The 13,579-nt window shown below is 51.1% G+C and overlaps 5 protein-coding genes across 5 annotated transcripts; 3 read left to right on the top strand and 2 right to left on the bottom strand.

The window, feature by feature from the left end:
- Positions 1-121: 121 nt before the first annotated feature.
- On the top strand, positions 122-1,750 carry M436DRAFT_73985 (uncharacterized protein; the record flags this gene model as incomplete). Its single annotated transcript, XM_013571015.1, has 4 exons — positions 122-469; positions 605-671; positions 705-991; positions 1,040-1,750. 4 exons carry the CDS (start codon positions 122-124, stop codon positions 1,748-1,750), a joined length of 1,413 nt encoding a protein of 470 aa, XP_013426469.1.
- Positions 1,751-2,137: 387 nt separating this feature from the next.
- On the bottom strand, positions 2,138-4,356 carry M436DRAFT_49316 (putative alkaline serine protease AorO; the record flags this gene model as incomplete). Its single annotated transcript, XM_013570714.1, has 6 exons — positions 2,138-2,219; positions 2,275-2,671; positions 2,723-3,372; positions 3,414-3,788; positions 3,841-4,098; positions 4,151-4,356. 6 exons carry the CDS (start codon positions 4,354-4,356, stop codon positions 2,138-2,140), a joined length of 1,968 nt encoding a protein of 655 aa, XP_013426168.1.
- Positions 4,357-5,267: 911 nt separating this feature from the next.
- M436DRAFT_65044 (uncharacterized protein) lies at positions 5,268-7,163 on the top strand (the record flags this gene model as incomplete). Its single annotated transcript, XM_013570904.1, has 1 exon — positions 5,268-7,163. One exon carries the CDS (start codon positions 5,268-5,270, stop codon positions 7,161-7,163), a length of 1,896 nt encoding a protein of 631 aa, XP_013426358.1.
- A 1,504-nt stretch (positions 7,164-8,667) lies between these two features.
- M436DRAFT_65043 (uncharacterized protein) lies at positions 8,668-12,165 on the top strand (the record flags this gene model as incomplete). Its single annotated transcript, XM_013570903.1, has 1 exon — positions 8,668-12,165. One exon carries the CDS (start codon positions 8,668-8,670, stop codon positions 12,163-12,165), a length of 3,498 nt encoding a protein of 1,165 aa, XP_013426357.1.
- A 208-nt stretch (positions 12,166-12,373) lies between these two features.
- Positions 12,374-12,949, bottom strand: M436DRAFT_49776 (kinase-like protein; the record flags this gene model as incomplete). The annotated part of the gene is made up of 1 exon (XM_013570805.1): positions 12,374-12,949. One exon carries the CDS (start codon positions 12,947-12,949, stop codon positions 12,374-12,376), a length of 576 nt encoding a protein of 191 aa, XP_013426259.1.
- Positions 12,950-13,579: the final 630 nt, after the last annotated feature.

The following is a 13,579-nucleotide window of genomic DNA, read 5'->3' as shown; positions in this document are numbered from 1 at the left end:
AATAATCAACCTCTGACCTCTCATAAAGATCATTGATCGCTCCACACCCCAGCTCTCGTTTAGATCGCTTTGTTCGACTGTCATGACTCAGAGAGTAACCATCAACACACCACTTGGCATGATGTCCGAGGCAGAAGCCTTAGCCAATGATCTTGACATGATCCCCGCGCTCAGGATCGAGAAAGAAAACACAAAATTCATACATGACAAGCTCATTGCTCGGACATCACAGATTGAGCGTTTGATCTCTCGTCATTTGGGGATCCCTGCTAATGATTTCGCATTGTACCCTCCTTCTGCTTGGATCGAGGGGGGTTTCAACATATGTCTCCCAATAGACATCAAAAATAGTCACAATGTTCGACTACCCTCTGGAGCTGTCATTCGATTCCCGCTTCCGTACAATGCTGGGGAGTCTTTCATTCCTGGCACCCTAGACGAAAAACTTTGTTGTGAGGCGGCGACCTATGTCTGGATGAGCGAGAACTGCCCTGACATTCCCATTCCACGATTGCTCGGGATGGGCTTTCCAGGCTGACACACGGTGAGTGACGTGTCGGAATCCAGGCTAATCGTTCACGCAGCACACTGAGTATATCGATAGTTCACTGCCGTGGAGAACGAAAGTTTACATCGCCGCTTTGTTTGGCAAATCCGCCGATTGTGGAATCGTCTTCGAGGACGAAGGACGACTCCTCTCTGAGCCCACAGCCGTAGTGACCTGACAGATACTGGTTATCTGCTCCTGGAGTGGGTCGAGGATGGGAAAATGCTCTCATCGAGTTGGCATGAAAAGATGGAAGATCCAGAACGGCGTCGAAACTTGTACCACGGCCTCGCCAAAATCTTGCTCAGACTGGCCAATGTGCCTCTGGCCCGGATAGGCTCCTGGACCATGGACAACGATGGGGATATTTCCCTCACGAATCGCCCAATATTTGATCTCCAGATATCGTGGAACAGGCATGCTATCCCAACGGAGGTCTCGAGGGTGCGTGCCTCGAGAATCCAAGTACATCACGATATACTGACGTGACAGAACACGACTTATACTTCAGCAGCATCGTATGTTCATGATAAACTTCGTTTCCAGGAGCAACGCCTTATACATCAACCAAACTCTATTCTTAGTGTCAACGATGGCACACATCAACTGGCGGCTCTGGTGGGTATGAGAGCGCTCCTTCCTCGATTCTTCACTACTCAATCTGACTCCGGTCCCTTTGTGCTTTCGCTGCCTGACTTGCACAGAAGCAACATCTTCGTCGATGACGACTGGAATGTGACGGGCGTCATTGACCTCGAGTTTGCGCCAGTTGTTCCGCAAGAAATGGTTACGGCGCCTGCCTGGCTGACAGGCCGCGGCGTTGATGAGCTCGAGGGTGAGTCCCTCGAGCAGTTTAGGAAACGCTATGATGAATTTGTGCGTGTTCTGGAGATCGAAGAGAAAGCAGTGTCGCAGAACGACTCTTCGAGCCAACGTCTGCGCCGAGACCTTGACACGGGGATGTTTTGGTACGTGCTCGCTTTGAGTACGATTAATGCCTATCCAGGTATCTTCGCGCAGCATCTCATGCCCAGATTCTTTCCGCAAGAGTTCCAGTTGCATATCGAAGGCGCATCACTGTCGCGCTTATGGGGCGAGGATGTTGACGATTTCATTACCCGGAAGCTGGACGACAATGAAAACTATAAGGTAGCGATCCGCGACATCTTTGATAAGGCGAGTAGATATACTGTCGAGGGTTGATAGGATGAGTTAACCACGATCCGCATGGTCTAGAATTAGATCAAGATTGAAATATCAGTGGGAAGACACAATGACATATGTATACATTGCCCCATCAGAAGTCTTCACATAGCTCAATATACTTGCTGTGACTTTAGCCTACGGAACTTTGTGCTTCGTAGCTAGATGAAAAACACGTTCGCCTCCTCAGAGACGAAGACGTAGGCGATGGAGTGGTCAAGCAAGTGGTCGAGCGAGAGGTCGCGCGTCCCGATCTTGGCGAATCCATATCTGATCTCAGAATATTCTTGTACTATCATATTTCGTGACACATGCCTCGTATCTACCTTTTACTTTTGCACTATATCATGCTGTCTGGGTAATGGTTCCTATTACTCTAATTCACGCTTAGATATCCATGAACACCTTGAGCAAAGCAGGGTAGTTCGGAGTGCCGAGCCCAGTCACAGGATCCCAGCCTGTGGCAGCACTGCAAGAAGATTAGACACGTGTGTATCCACGCAAGGTGTTGGGAGGATACTTACGAGAAGCCATTGGTATTACATCCAGGGTTGTTTCCAGTAGTAATGTCGTGGAAGGCACTTGGGTTGGCGTACAAAGTTGGATTGACGAAGCCAACAGTGCTCTTGCCAACTTTGAGACGCTCCTCGTTGATGCGGGTCAAGATAGCCGCAAAGACTGGTGCAGCTGCAGAGGTGCCACCGATGAGGGTTGGGGCACCTTTGTTGAATATCAGAACATTGTCGCCGATAGCCGAGACATCAGGATAACCACGGCCATTACGGTTGTAGATGCCGCCACCGGCACCAATGTCTGCATCGTTAGTAGTGGAGTATGAAGTGTACGGTGGTGGGTGGTTGGTGAGGTAGTTTGACACTGCCGCGGCCTGGTAGGACGGAATTTCGAAAATGTTGGAAAAGCCTGGAGATGGTCAGTGATGATCCAGCTTGATACTCTGGCCGGCTTGCTTACCTCCTCCGCTTCCAAATCTGGTCACTGCGGTCTCTTCGTCCTTAAAGACGTTTCCGGTTGGTGGAAGATAAGTCGCGCCGACAGTGGTGAGGTAGGGACATGTTGCTGGGAAGTCAGGGCTGAAGACTTGTCCAGTCCCAAGGCAGCCGTCTGCGTTGTCATCGCCTGCTGGTCCTGCAACTCCTGAATCGCCACTCGCAAGCACGATGGAGACACCTTGCATACCGAGCTTCATGTACTCATGGCACTGACGCGTCTGGTACGATGCAGGTAGATCTGCCTCCTGTCCACCGTAAGAGATAGAGATGACATTCGTTGGCTTGTAAACACCACACTGGAGAGCACCCTTGTAGCCACCAGGCTGTGGGTCCGGGTAAGGCGGGTCAAGAGGGGAGTTACCACCGTCGTAGCTGCAGTAAGAGCCATCGATAGCGTCCAAGAAGTTGTTCAGGAAGCCTTCGTAGGTGTAGTTTGCTTCATAGACTGGGTCGTCGGTCTGGAAGAGAATAGAGTTTTGTGGGTAGATGATCGGGTACGAGATTTGAAAGTCAAGGTCAGACTCAGCACCGGCATTGGCAACACTGACAGGGGCTACAGCTCCGTCAACGGCTTCAAGCTTTGGGTGAGTGCCAACAGGAATTTGTCTGAATCTGGTCAGATCGTTCTCTCATAAATTGTTGGTGAGACTTACTGGGCCAAGGTCAAGAAGAACTCATCCAGGTCAGTCTGAGAATAAACATCACCCAGGTCCTCGAAGATACCGAGCTCGTTACCAGCTTGGGCGCTAGTGGCTTGAGTGATGTTGTAAAGTTTTGCGATGCAAGACGGGGTAGCGGCAATTTGACAAAGGCTAAGCTCTGCGAGACCCAAAAGCTCGCTGATTGCCAAGGGAAGTGCCTTGAGGAGCGGCGGTGGCTTTGTCGCCTTGCCATTGGTTACACCGAAAGTACGTTTCTCGATGGCGTTCTTGTCGTTCACTGCGTGCCCGCTCCTGGCTGGAGAGAAAAGCTTGATACCTGGGGTAATGTAGTCGATGTACTCGCTCAGGTGCTCTGGTACGTGGTATCTGAGAATTGTTAGAACGTCAAGCAGACGAACAGGAACGCAACACGACTTACTCATCACATGCGACGTTCTTGCCACCACTGATTGCGTGTTCGTAGACGTGGTAATCCGTCCTGAAAAGCTTCTCGGCTATCTCTACAGGCGCGTCGAATTGCAGCCATTGCTTGTTGGCGGACAAGCTGATGCCGTTCACGTTGTGAGATGCAAGCCAGTCGATGACCGAGTCAATAGAGGCTTTGGTTGGAGCGAAGATCTCGTTGACCTGCTCGGCGGTGTAGTATTTGCCATAGTTGGGGGAGGTGTGTGTTGAGCTGGGAATGGATCAGAGAACTGTCTCGCTCTTGCTACATGATATAAACCTACACATCCATCAACAGATCATGTCCCTTTTCGAGATTCGACTGAACAAGCCCGATGCGCATTGGCAGGATCGAATCACTTGGCACCTTTTCTGCCTTGAGCCAACCTCGAGGAGGTGCCTGTCTGCGCTCGTGGGCGACATAGGACGGTGTAATGGGCGAAGCAAGAGCAGCCGCGACAAACACGCTGGTGAGAAGAGAGGACAACATCTTGGTAAACTGCAATTGCGAGAGATGAAGGAAGACAATTCTTGTTTGACCTGCTGGGAGCACTTGGGAGGGGACCCGCGCGACCTTATATATGTCTCTATGAAGTTACGAACTTACAAAGACACAGTATGCAGCACGATATTCCCGGATTAAGTTGTATGCTAGACTCACCAGCTGAGTATGTCCAGGTCAAGACGATCATCGAGCGCATGCGTTATTAATGCGGAGAAGCCCAGAGCGGGGGAGTGTGCCAGTCTCTAAGGATGATTGTCACCAGCACTCCCAGAACAAGAAGGTCGTCATGCCTAGCGGACCGGCTTCGACAAAGGATAAGACCGTGACTTGATGTTGATCATGCAGAACAAGCTCATGGCTTTTTCAAGCATACAATTGGACCTATCAGACGATGTCTTGCATGCGCCACAGGGTGACATCCAAAGGCGATCGACCCAGGCAAGCTTTGGTGGCTGATGATTCGGTGGGAACCAAGCGGTAGAGATAAGCTACTTGCTCGAACTCTCGACGAAGTCTTAGCAGAAAGCAGACAGTGATCATGCGACCCCGCTTGTCGAGCCTCGGCCTTTGGACTATTGCAGTTTTTGGCAGACAAGATCTCGCGTTTCACAGTGTTCTATCAACAAGACAGACTTGAGCAACCCGAGCGGACCGTTTAAAGTCCATTTAAAGGCAGCTGCACGTAAGCACATGCACGCCGATCTCGGTCAGGCGAAATGCGGGGTCGACTGCTGACCCTGTTTTGATCTTCAAGGCGGCATCTGAACAAACCCAAACTTCCTGTCCTTTCAAACCACGCGATATCTCTCTGCTTATCTTCGTCGCTTCCAGCATCTGGGTGAGCAAGAGCCAGCGCTGACAAGTGTGTTATGGTATCGTGCTAAGAAGATCTGGATATGGATCGTCTGCCGACGGAGGTTCTGCAAAACATATGTCGCTTTCTCAGTCGCCACGAGCTAGTTCAGTTCTCTCTTATCAACAAAATCTGTTGGGCGGCTTCAAGACCACGCTTCTTCCATACAGTCTGTGTCAACTTCTCGTCGCCGCAGACACTGGAGGCTACTGTTGAGCGCTGGACTGCTGTGTTACAATCTTCCGACAGCTTCGCGGCTGTTGAACACCTCCAGGTAGTCGCGAAGGATCTCTATTCGTTGTCATTGTCTCAGCGTCTCGAGAACTGTGGCGATCACCCCTTGGATCCCTGGCGATTTTGTGCTATCGATGATCGCTCAACCAGGCAACTCGAACATCACGCACAGTGGCAAAAGCTGGAGCAGCTCCTTAAAAGACTTCGGGGCCTTCGGGACTTGACATGGGGTTGTCGTGAGCAAATTCCTCCGTGCGTATTGCGATACATCCACGATCGCCTCCCCCAATGTCGCCTCCATATGCGGAATTTCTCTTTGCGCAATTTGATTCAACCTCCACAGGTCCCGATCGATATCGACCCTCACGAGCTTGAAATTGCCAGATCACCGTGTCTCTACAGCATTGCAATGAAATACGACTACATGTACTCAGACTGTGCGAACTACAACGAAGATGCCGTCAGAGAGATGGTCGCAAGTGTAGCACCGAGCCTCAAAGAAGTCAGTCTACTCTACGAGTCGAGCGGGTGCGATCCATGGCTTGTCGCTGCCCTAAGGGTCCCAAGACAATCATGGCACCGTGCCTTGATCTCGCCGCTCTCATTAAATACTGCTCGAGGCGCCCTAAATTGTCTAGAGTTAGCTACAAGGATCACGATCGACTCTCTCAGTGTTTGGAGCAAACTGACAGACTTTTCAGCGCTGCGAAGTCTAAAACTGCATCACTCTATCGTTCCATCGGAACTTCGCTGGCTTACCGACCATTGTCGATTCGACTCGCTTGACACCCTCATCATTAAACCCGACTTGGCCGTCGAGGACAACGTGGAGGGATTGGCCGACGCAACCGAGGACTTCCTTCATGCTTTGCCGCCTCTTCGAAAGCTCAAACTGACCGGAACATACCAACAACGTACAGTCATATCTGCGATCGACCATAGTGGTGCATTCCTACAGCGACTCCATCTAGCACTGACAGACGATCAGTCAGGAAGTGTCCCCGAGCCGAGCTCTTCTGGGCTCGCCAGTCCGGATTTCTCCCACACATTACAGCAAAGGTGTCCGGTTCTCGAAGACGTTTCGTTGTGTATACTTCGAACCCAGGGAGATGCTCATGAGGTCGCGATATATCGAGGCCTGGGCAAGATTCCTACACTCCGCAAGATACATCTCTCAATCTACTGTTCACAATCTCTATCTGGGGACGAAGAGATATTGAGGGGCGTGAGCCTTGCTAACAGCTCAGCATCATCTGATATAGAGGGCAGATTGAGCGAAGTAGACAAAGTCTTGATCGATTTCGCGATCGATGATACACTCGCCAAATCGGTGTTCCGTACTATATCGGCTGCGAAACCCGCCTACGCTACACCTCTTGAATGTCTGACACTGCGGGTCGAGGCGTTTGGAGCGGACGGGGGATGGGGCTCTCGACATGATCTAATCAAGTTACTGCAGTACATCGGGCACTCCTGGACGTGTACTGGAACCCTACGAGACGACCGGCCTCATGAATGCGTACTCGAAGAATATGATCAGGAGGACCAGCTAGATCGAAACTATATGGAGGAGTCGGGTGAACTAGCAAAAATCACGAATGCGCAGATCATAGCTGCCCTACACCGTGTCTGGCCAGAAAGCCGTAATGCCAATTGGAAGGACAAGTGGCATAGTTTCCCTCTGGATACTACGCACACGTTATAATATGAAATGGTAGCTTTGAAGATAAAACCAGTAACGTTGCTGGGAATACGAGGTTCATGCCGGTGTACTGAACGGTTTATCACAAGGCTTGTGGGACAAGACCCTGTGCGTAAAGCGTAAGCATGCTAGGAAAGCCTCGAGATTGTGAGGATCATAGCTAAGACGTTCAGTCAGATAGAGTAGCTAGGGCTTAAGGTCAGAACGGCATCGAGGTTCCTAGATCCCCGTCCCTTATCAACGGTATGGAGGCAGGGTCTTCTCGGACTCGAATTCGAGAACCCCGGGATGTGTCTTATGGTTGATTGATTGGGTCATTTTGCTCTCGACGTGGTTTTATACCTCATGGAATATAGAGCCTTGTAGAGAGAAAAGCATGTTCGCTAACTTAATATGCTACGAGCAGGAGTATGATGCCTGGACTAGTGTTTACCAGACTGTGCCATGATATGGGTAGTCGTATTGCCTAGCCAACATGATCAACTAGAGTTTGGAACAAAGATATAAAAATGTTGACTGTCGGATGAAAACACTTGATCCGGTCAACTCTAAAATTGACCCTTTGTCTCCATCTAATGCTTGTGTAGCAGATGACATACTTGGGAAGGCGCGATATAACACGGGATCCATTCTCAGCTGTGGCCTTCTGCACCCCTTGCGAGTCAAATTCGTTGATGATTACGCGTCTCTCCTAATTCTGTGCAAGAATGCAACCGGTTATAAAAACTGTTAGAGCTTAACTGGCTGTTAACATACTGAGGCAGGAGTTGCAACGTCAGACTTCTGCTGGGTCGAGGTTCTCAAGAGCCTGGTAAATTCTTCCATCCTTCTCTTCTTTCGTGTTGAGCCTAAACGCGGCAAGCGTCTGCTCGATCATTGTAAGCCGTATCTGTTTTACAAAGAATCGTATCATTGTCCTGCTTCCACCCTGGGGCGCCAGGGGCTCGTACCTGCCGACTTGTAGAGTTCAACGGCGACAAGCCAGAATTGCCGAACTCCAGATCTGTTTCCCCACTCCCCACGGTACTTGACTCTTACAAAACATCTACTCTTGCCGGATCATATCGTGGTATCAATTGAGTGTTCTTACTTTCTTGTTCAGCGCTGCTGTGAAGCTTGCCACGTAACATTGTGCTTGCATGAATTAGAAGGAAGCCGATCGAGCAACAGACAAGGACCAGCGCCGCGCGACACACCGGTCGACAAGCACCGTTATAAAACGTCTCCAAGAAACGGTGGTTCTTCTGGCTGCATTGCCATGTCAAAACCACGTGTAGGGCGCTCGCGAGTAGAGCCCATAGACTCGTATCCCCGAGGAGTTGTATCCCTTGGGCAATCATACCGTTTGTAAAGTCTCCTGCCAATACTCCTGTTGAAATATCAAGAGGAGTCTGCGTCCTGCCCACAATCATATAACATGCTATCTTATGTCCTGTAACCTGAGTGAGCGAGACCAGTCCGCCTCATCCCCCACACTCTTTTTCTTGTCTGTTTGTTGTCTTGTAGAATGATTACTACTTTTCTTACTCTGAGCTTGCTGGGCTCTGCCACACTGGCCGCATCGTCTTCACCAAGTCTCAACACTGTTCAGACCTTCACTATCACTCGCACAGAATGGTCTACCGTGACTAGTTGTCCCGTCGCTACAGTTTCGCTTTGCGCTGCTTCCTGCAATGCCTCACCCTATACTCTTGGAGTGAACATCGGTTATGCTACGCAAGACAACGTCCCCACCACTGCGACTTCAACCCGCTATGTCATTCCGAGTCCTGTCCAAGGATCGAACAGCGCTCAGGGATCCGACTCTGTCTTTGGCAATGGACACAATGACAACCAGGATTCCAGCAGTGGGCCTGGCAATAATCAAGCCTCACCCCATGGCGCTGGATCTCCTCAAAATCAGAACATCGGTGGCTCAGGCAAGACTGTCACCGTGATCGATGGCAAGACGATCACCATATTCGAAGGCTCCACCACCACCCTGACTGCCGGCGCTGTCTTCACTACCGACGTCGTTTACCCATCTTCGGTTGCTTGTTCTGCAGGCGAAACGGTCATCATCGACGAAGAGACCATCATCGTCACCCAGGCCACGACTATCTACGACTGCCCTTGCACCAAGGCCACAACGTTGACTGTTGGTGGTACTTACACAACTGGAGTCGTCTATCCCAACTCTGTCACCTGCAATGGTGGTGAGACCATCATCATCTCTGGTTCGACTACCGTCATCCCTGGGCCCACCGTGATAAGCGACTGTCCTTGTACGAGGCCCACCACGCTTTATGTTCCCGGTCCTACAACAACCCTTCCTGGTACCACCATCACTGGTAATCCTAGTTTAGGCTCTTCAGCTATCAGTGGTTCATCTTCCGGGGCAGCTGGGTCCAGCTCAGCATCTGCCTCATCCGCTGTTGCCAGTAACACCTCACCGTTGGGAAGCTCTTCATCCAGCACCGTCACTAGCAGTACTCCATACCAGACTGCTGTCGATGGCATCGAGTTCCTTATCCAAAAAGGCGTCAACTACGATGGCACTCTTCTGAACATTAAGGCCAAGAGACAAGCTGCCAACACGCTTACTAGCTGTCTGGATACCTGCGCTGGATCGTCAGTCTGTGTTGCCACTTCTTTCAACTCCGACACATCCGCATGCTTGTACTACAGTGCCATTGATCAGAGTAGCAGACATGCACAGAGTGACGTTGTCTTTGCCATTGCCATCTCTCGTCTCGCAGTTCAGTCTTCCTCCGGCCTGACCTCGACTACAGGCAGTGGCGAAGTTTCGGGTTCAACTAGCATTATCCTGTCGACTTCTGAGACTGCAAGCACCACCTCGGGATCTTTTGTAGCCAGCTCAGGTGGATCCTTGTCTGGCTCAGCAACTTCCGCAATTGTATCTACGCCAGGCTCTTCCACTCAGTCATCACTCGGCTCGACGACACAAGCCACGTCGAACACTTCGCTTCTTTCATCATCAGTTCCGTCGTCAGGATCCGTCTCCTCGACGCTCAGCTCTTCTGGAACGAACACCTCTTCGTCGGGCTCTGTCAGCAGCGGTCCTCCTTCCAGCACAGTTTCGAGTGCATCAAGTGCCTCCACTTCTCAGGCTGCCCCTACCTCTGCACCTGCTCTGGAGGTATCCAACAAGCCTCTTCCCCCATGCGGCAGTGCGAATGCCACATCCACTCAACAGTGTAGCGACGACTCTGGCAACGTTTACGCCGTCACTGGAGGAACAGCTTACATGGGCAAGACTTTTGATACTTCGGGCATCACCCTCGACGATAACGGTGATGAGATCAACGCGAGCAACGGAACCATGAAGAAGCGCGCGCTTGCACCTTCCCTCAGCTCCTGTCTCCGATTCTGTGACAACTTCCCTGGGTGCAAGGGTGCCAACTACTTCAGCGGTGGCCAGTGTACACTTTTCAGCGAGATCACTGGCACTGTCCCCAATCCCAATGCATTCGCTGCCATCCTTGTTGCCACTGCTCAGCAAGCATCTGCGTCGAGTTCTCAGTACAGTGCTACCGCCATTATGACTTCTTCCTCGGCGCCTTCGTCTGAACCGTCTGCCTCAGCTACGACGACAGCTTCCTCTGTCTCTGGAGCTTCTTTGACCGGGTCAGCCTCCTCAAGTGCATCGGCTTCGTCGACGAATACACCTCTCTCTTCATCGAGTGCTATCGAATCATCGTCGAGCGTTTCTCCAAGCACAGCATCCACTCTTGCACCCACCACTTCGTCAAGCGTGGCTCAATCGGGCTCTGTTTCCTCCTCTGCTATCATCTCCTCCGTGTCCACATCCTCATCTACTGTCTCCAACTCTGTTTCTTCCGGATCCACAAGCTCATCCGAATCAACGAGTTCAGAAGTCAGCACAGCAAGTGCGGAGTCTACCGGTTCTCCGTCAAGCACTCTCTCTACTTCTTCCACTATGATCCCCACGAGCAATGGTACCACTACTTCCGGATCGACCACCAGTGTATCGTCGACGAACGGATCAATCGAGACTAGCAGCAGTGCACCATTCCCCACTGGCAATTCAACTTCTGCTGCCGGTCCAACTGCATCTGCAAGCCTGTTTACTTCTTCGACTCTAATCTCTTCCAGTTCAGGGCCCTCGGCGTCGAAGAACAGTACAATGACCAGCTCTACTGCTTCTGGAAGCATGGCCACCTCTTCCAGCCTTAGCTCCTCCAGCTCCGCTGTCTTTACTATGGGCAACGGCACGGTTTCGTCTGCCGGGCCCACAGGCACTGTAACCTCCAGCATTTTCAAAACTTCTTCCACCGTCTCTGATGAGAATACTACCTCCTTGGGCCCAACCTCCTCGAGCTCTGCTGTCTTCACCATGGGCAATGGTACAGCAACATCTGTTGGACCTACTGGCACGGGAGCTTCAAGCTCTTCTCGATCCTCCTCCGTGATCTCATCAACCGAGGTCACCACCTCATCTTCCCCACTCTCGTCATCCAGCAGCAGTGCTCTGTTCTCCAACGGCAACACGACATCCTCTTCTGTCATGTCGACTGGCGGAATGACAACCTCTTCTCTCCTGACCTCCTCAAGCTCCGCTGTGTTCAGCATGGGAAACAGCAGTACTGCCTCCACTGGCCCGACTGCAGCTAGCGCTCCCATGACCACATCATCTGCATCAAGCTCCAGCTCCAGCTCCAGTACTAGCAGTGCTCACTTCACAATGGGCAACTCCACGACCTCCGCGACTCCTGTCGGTACTGCCTCTTCGAGCTCAGTTGTCTCTTCCAGCTCATTCAGTAGCACCATGTCTGCTATGAGTAACAGTACAACATCGACCGAGCACACAAGCACTATGTCAACAATGTCAAGCTCGAGCAGTGCACCCTTCGCTATGACGAACTCTACCAGCACTACTCAGTCCAGCATGCAGCCCACTTCGGGCTCACAAGCTCCGTTCTCGAACTCAACCATGAAGCGCCGTGCAAACCTTGGATACTTCTTCGCCGGGGGCTCGAACTAGATAGACATTTTGCGGACAATTTCCTTTGTCATCTCTTTTCTTTCCATGTTCTCGATGAGTTTCGATCGTATGTATATATGTATCTTTAATTCAAACGTATACCAACCTGAGATCATTTGACTTTGGACTAGATTGTATCCTAGAGTTTTGCAACGTGAGAATCGAAGAATATCACGGAAACTCTACTGAGACTTGTGGGAGTGGTGCTCTAATCGTGTTCAAGCATCTCGATATCTCTGTCTCTTTCATCCTCGATAGCACGCCTGATCTCCGTCATGGAATCGAACCCTCCACTCCAACATTTCGCCACGACATCACCGAGAATTCTGAGACCTCCTGTATCTGGGAATTGCCCATTGACAATTCGTTCCCTGATCTCGAGCCTGTTCCTTGGCTCTTTGAGTTCAGGCCAAGGTTTCTCTCCACAGATCATGACATAGAATGCAGTGCCCAAGGCAAAGATTCCAGTTGCCTTAGAGATACCCTTCTCTGCTGGGACGTCAGTGCCATCGACCCCGAATAACCTGTGGCTGTATCGATACGAGCAATGCGACGTTCCTCCATCTATGGATGCACCGCCCCAATCGCCGACCTTGAGATCTAGCGTCTTTGTCAAGAAGAAGTTCAGGCAGTGAATATCAGCGTGCAGGACTCCAAGTTTGTGAGCGAATTCCAAAGCCTCGGTGGCTTGGTAAGTCCACTTGTACAGCATGTCCTTGGTTGGGACATGTCCTTCGAGCAACCAGTCCTGCAAGTTTCCCAGTTGCGCGAATTCGAGGATCATTCCAGCAGGTATTTCGTCGTGCATTCCATGATAGGATAATAGCCCTGGGGGCGGGTCGTGCGCAGAGAATCGTTCGTAGACTTCTTGTTCTACAGGCAGAAGGAGATTAGCGAAGTGTGGATGCACAGATTTGCAGACGAGGGGGATGGTCTGGTTTGGAAGCCGGTAGATTGTGGACGTATGGCCGCTGCTGTTCAGTAGGGTGGGAAATCTGGGTTGGGTCAATTGGAGAAGCGTGCAGAACAACGCTATGCAACCCAGGAACGGCCATAACATCGAAAGGTGACCTCAGCAGGGAGGCAGGAGATGGTCGTGGAAGCTAGTATTTATAGTTCTCCTCTCTTTGCGCATGGCCAATTGCATGATACTGGAGCCTTGTGGGATGAACGACCGGGCGATGTTACGGCCGAGGCAGCCCCTCGAAATGGCGTCGACACTCTCGTATTCTATTTGACGGCCGGCAAATCAAGCCTCTCCTTCACATACCAAGGATTCTAGCCAATATCAATGCTTATCAAGGTCGCAACAGCAATGATCAGAGTTTTTCTGTCCGACAGATGCATGAGCAGTCGGTATTGTCACAACAATCCAAGTCCCGACGTGGAGTATGTTGATGAGGATTTTGTCAGG

This window comes from Aureobasidium namibiae (genome assembly GCF_000721765.1).
Source record: "Aureobasidium namibiae CBS 147.97 unplaced genomic scaffold scaffold_11, whole genome shotgun sequence".
Lineage (NCBI taxonomy): Eukaryota > Fungi > Ascomycota > Dothideomycetes > Dothideales > Saccotheciaceae > Aureobasidium > Aureobasidium namibiae.
This window is presented reverse-complemented; position numbering and strand designations above follow the sequence as displayed.